Below are 3,206 nucleotides of genomic sequence, written 5' to 3'. Positions count from 1 at the left end.
GTGCGGCCCTTGGGAAACAGGCGAGTTTTAAGGCGAGTGGGGAGGCGCTTGACATTCGCTGGCTTTATAAAGGGATAAGGATTCACCCCCTTTCACCCACGCTTTCTCTCTCTGCCCAGCCATTCTCGAGCTCCAGCGCTCAAGTTCTCATCTCTTCCGCCTCAAGGAAGCACTTCGATCATGTCCGGATCCGGGGCGCAGGGCAAGTGGATGGTCTCCTCCGTCAAGGAGTAGGACATGACCCAGCTCCCGGAGGCCGGATATTTGGCCAAGGAAGTCGCCCACCGGCTTCCGACCGAGGGACAGATCGTCCCTACCCCGGAGCCCCATGATAGGGTAGTGTTCATCCCCCACTTCGTCCGCGGACTTATGTTCTACTATGGGGTGGATTTCCACGATCTGGCCCCCATCTACTTCCTCAACATCTCGGCATTTATTGTCGTGTGCGAGGCCTTCCTCCGTATCTCCCCCCACTTCGGATTGTGGCTGAAGATCTTCAATGTGAAGCCGAAGGTGATGGACTGCCAGCACGCAGAGTGCGGAGCCGCCATGGTGAGCAAGATGCCCAACGCCGTATGGCCCAAAGGTACTTTCGTGGAGACTGTCAAAGGGTGGCAAAAAACAGTGGTTCTATGTCACAGAGCCCTGCGACACCACCTGGGCCGAGGCTCCCGAGTTCAGGTCCGGGGCCCCAATGCGGCTCACCTCCTGGCTAGAGAAGGGCCTAGACTGGGCCTCGTCAGACGAGCTGACAGCGCTGCAGACGCGCATAAAGAGCATGGTCGACAAGAACATCAAGCTTGTCAATGTGATCCAGGTGATGCTCTTTCGCCGGATCCTTCCATGCCAAAGCCGGACCTGCAATTTGTGGGAATTCGATCCGGCCAAGCACCAGACCCTGCAACACTTCTTCGGCGTTACGCACGAAGGTATTTGGAAGGTGCTTTTCAAGGCCGACAAGACATGGCCGAAGGAGACCGAAGACCGTGGGTACAACCTGACCCACCCCGCCAGTCCGGTAAGTTTTCCCATGTTTTCAAGGTGTATCCTTTACTTATATACTCAAGGGGCATGTCTAAGCTCTTGAATTTTTCAGGGCTGGACGAAGAAGACGGAGCTGATCAAGAGTCCGGCTCCGCTGCCTGAAGACCCAGCAATTCCTCTTCTGACGAAGATGCTGGTTCCGGCGCCTGGTAGGGCGCCGGAGAAGAAGGCCAAGAAGAAGGCCAAGGGGGCCAGAGGTGGCCTCCGTCACAAGGGCATTTTGGACGTGACGTCCGAAGACGCCGAGACCCAGTCCTCACCCGCCACCGACGAGGAGGAGGAGGAGGAGGAGGAGGAGGAAGAAAGCTACTCCCCCCCCCTGCAAGGGGAAGGAAGAAAAGGGAGGCCTCCATGTGTCTAGAGGCCGAAGCGTCCAAGAGGGGGAGAGCCTCCCTCGCGGACGACACCGCACCGGACACCGACAGCAGCTCGTAGTGGCGCCTCAGGGAGAAGCCCCCAGCGGGATCGTAAGTATTCGAAGGCTCTGACGAACTTATATGCCCGACTCGCTTATTTCGTAATTCTGATGCATTGAATCACGTGCTGCAGTCCGGCCCATGATAGCTCCCAGTGATCCTCATCGGGGGATTCACTGGATCCTAAGGCCATGGATAGTGAGTGCCCCTATGATATATCGGCAAATTTTTAAATTTACCTATAATATCTTCTCAATTAGCCATTTAATTGGTATTGTATCCCATGTTTTTATTTATTCTACTATCTACTATGAAATATTGGTGCATATATTGCACATGGCGTTTATCCAAATATATGATACTTGTGGTGTTTGATAGACCAAAGTAAAATTTCGCTTATGGTGTGCCCAGGCTTTAGCAATTCGCTAGCTCCGCCCCTGGGGCTGTGTACTAGGCCTGTTGGAGTAGTGTAGCTAATCATAACGGCTCCCCTTCCCCTCAGAATTATGCACGATTATGGCATTACCCTGGGTCATAATACATCTCCGATGTTCGACGACATATATATCCCTGGCGATACCCTCAAATGTATTTTTCATAGCAGAACCGATAAGTTTCACTCATCTCAGATAAGGGCAGTAGAAATATAGGTTGACGTAGTAGTAATGTGACGATATATATGCTTGAATGAACTGTTTAGGAGAAGTATAGATACCTAGCATGTTGCCTCCCGTTGATGTTCTTCTGCCCATATTTTCTCCGATGACGGCCATCATAATGTGGAACAATTGTCACAAGTGATCTTGATCGCTTTTCGTTGTTCCTCCTACATAGCATGCATACATATATATTAGTAGCAAAAAATTAATTAGCGAGATACATGAAAGAGTACCAATATATCAAAGAAAGGCAGCGCTACTACGTACTCCCTCACGCTCCGAATTATAAGATGTTCTGACTTTTTTCTGAATCTGATGTATGTAGACGGGTTTTATTGTGTTTATTCGTTTATTTCAATATGTATGTAGTCCATATGAAAATATCTAAAACTATTATAATTCGGAATAGAGGTGATAGTACGTGATAGTATGTACGTATTAGTGACGATGCAATTTGAAATCCAGCTAAATCATGTCGCAAAACCAATTAACTGAGACTAGAGTCTTGTTGGGAAATCAAGAACCTTCTCTTCTGACCAGCGTTGCTGATCACGGGCTTCTTCTCTTGTCCCTCGTCGGCGCCGTTGGAGATATTGTTGCCGAGGATGAAGGCCACCGCTGGTTCACCGCCTGCAGTAGTGATGCTCTGGAGCCTAGAGATAACGCCGGTGATGCAGTCGATCATGTCATCGAAGAGGTCAACGGCGAGGTCGGCTGACCTGCTGTCGGCGTCTCGAAGCGCCGGAAGGACGAGCGCTCGGAGCTGAATCACGAGCTCCTGCTGCCGCCTAAGCAACGCGTCCATCTCCGAGCCGCCATGGACGACCATCATGCTGCTGCTGCTGCTCCTCATATTGCTATCCATGAATATGCAATCTGCTGGTGCACGGAATCTGATTTATAGTAGACTGTAGAGTTAAGATGCACGCACCAACCTTATATATGTTGCCTCTACTAATTTGTCCAACTTTACAGGGGCTTTGTACAGTGGAGATGGGTGCATAGATATATGAGGCTCAACAACCCCGCCCGGTCAAAAGTCTCAGCTGACTAACCGACGACGTGCCGCTCCTCCTCGTGCTCGCTC

The 3,206-nt window shown here is 50.8% G+C and overlaps 1 protein-coding gene across 1 annotated transcript; it reads right to left on the bottom strand.

Moving 5' to 3' along the window:
* Positions 1 to 2,156: 2,156 nt before the first annotated feature.
* Positions 2,157 to 2,994, bottom strand: LOC125540668 (uncharacterized). The gene is made up of 2 exons (XM_087540575.1): positions 2,644 to 2,994; positions 2,157 to 2,286 (listed from the first exon to the last, which is right to left on the bottom strand). The coding sequence occupies exons 1-2, from the start codon at positions 2,982 to 2,984 to the stop codon at positions 2,157 to 2,159; spliced, it is 471 nt and encodes a 156-aa protein (XP_087396701.1). The 5' UTR covers positions 2,985 to 2,994.
* Positions 2,995 to 3,206: the final 212 nt, after the last annotated feature.

Source organism: Triticum urartu, chromosome 2A (genome assembly GCF_056163025.1).
Source record: "Triticum urartu cultivar PI428250 chromosome 2A, HENAU_Tu73, whole genome shotgun sequence".
NCBI classification, from domain to species: Eukaryota; Viridiplantae; Streptophyta; class Magnoliopsida; order Poales; family Poaceae; genus Triticum; species Triticum urartu.
This window is presented reverse-complemented; position numbering and strand designations above follow the sequence as displayed.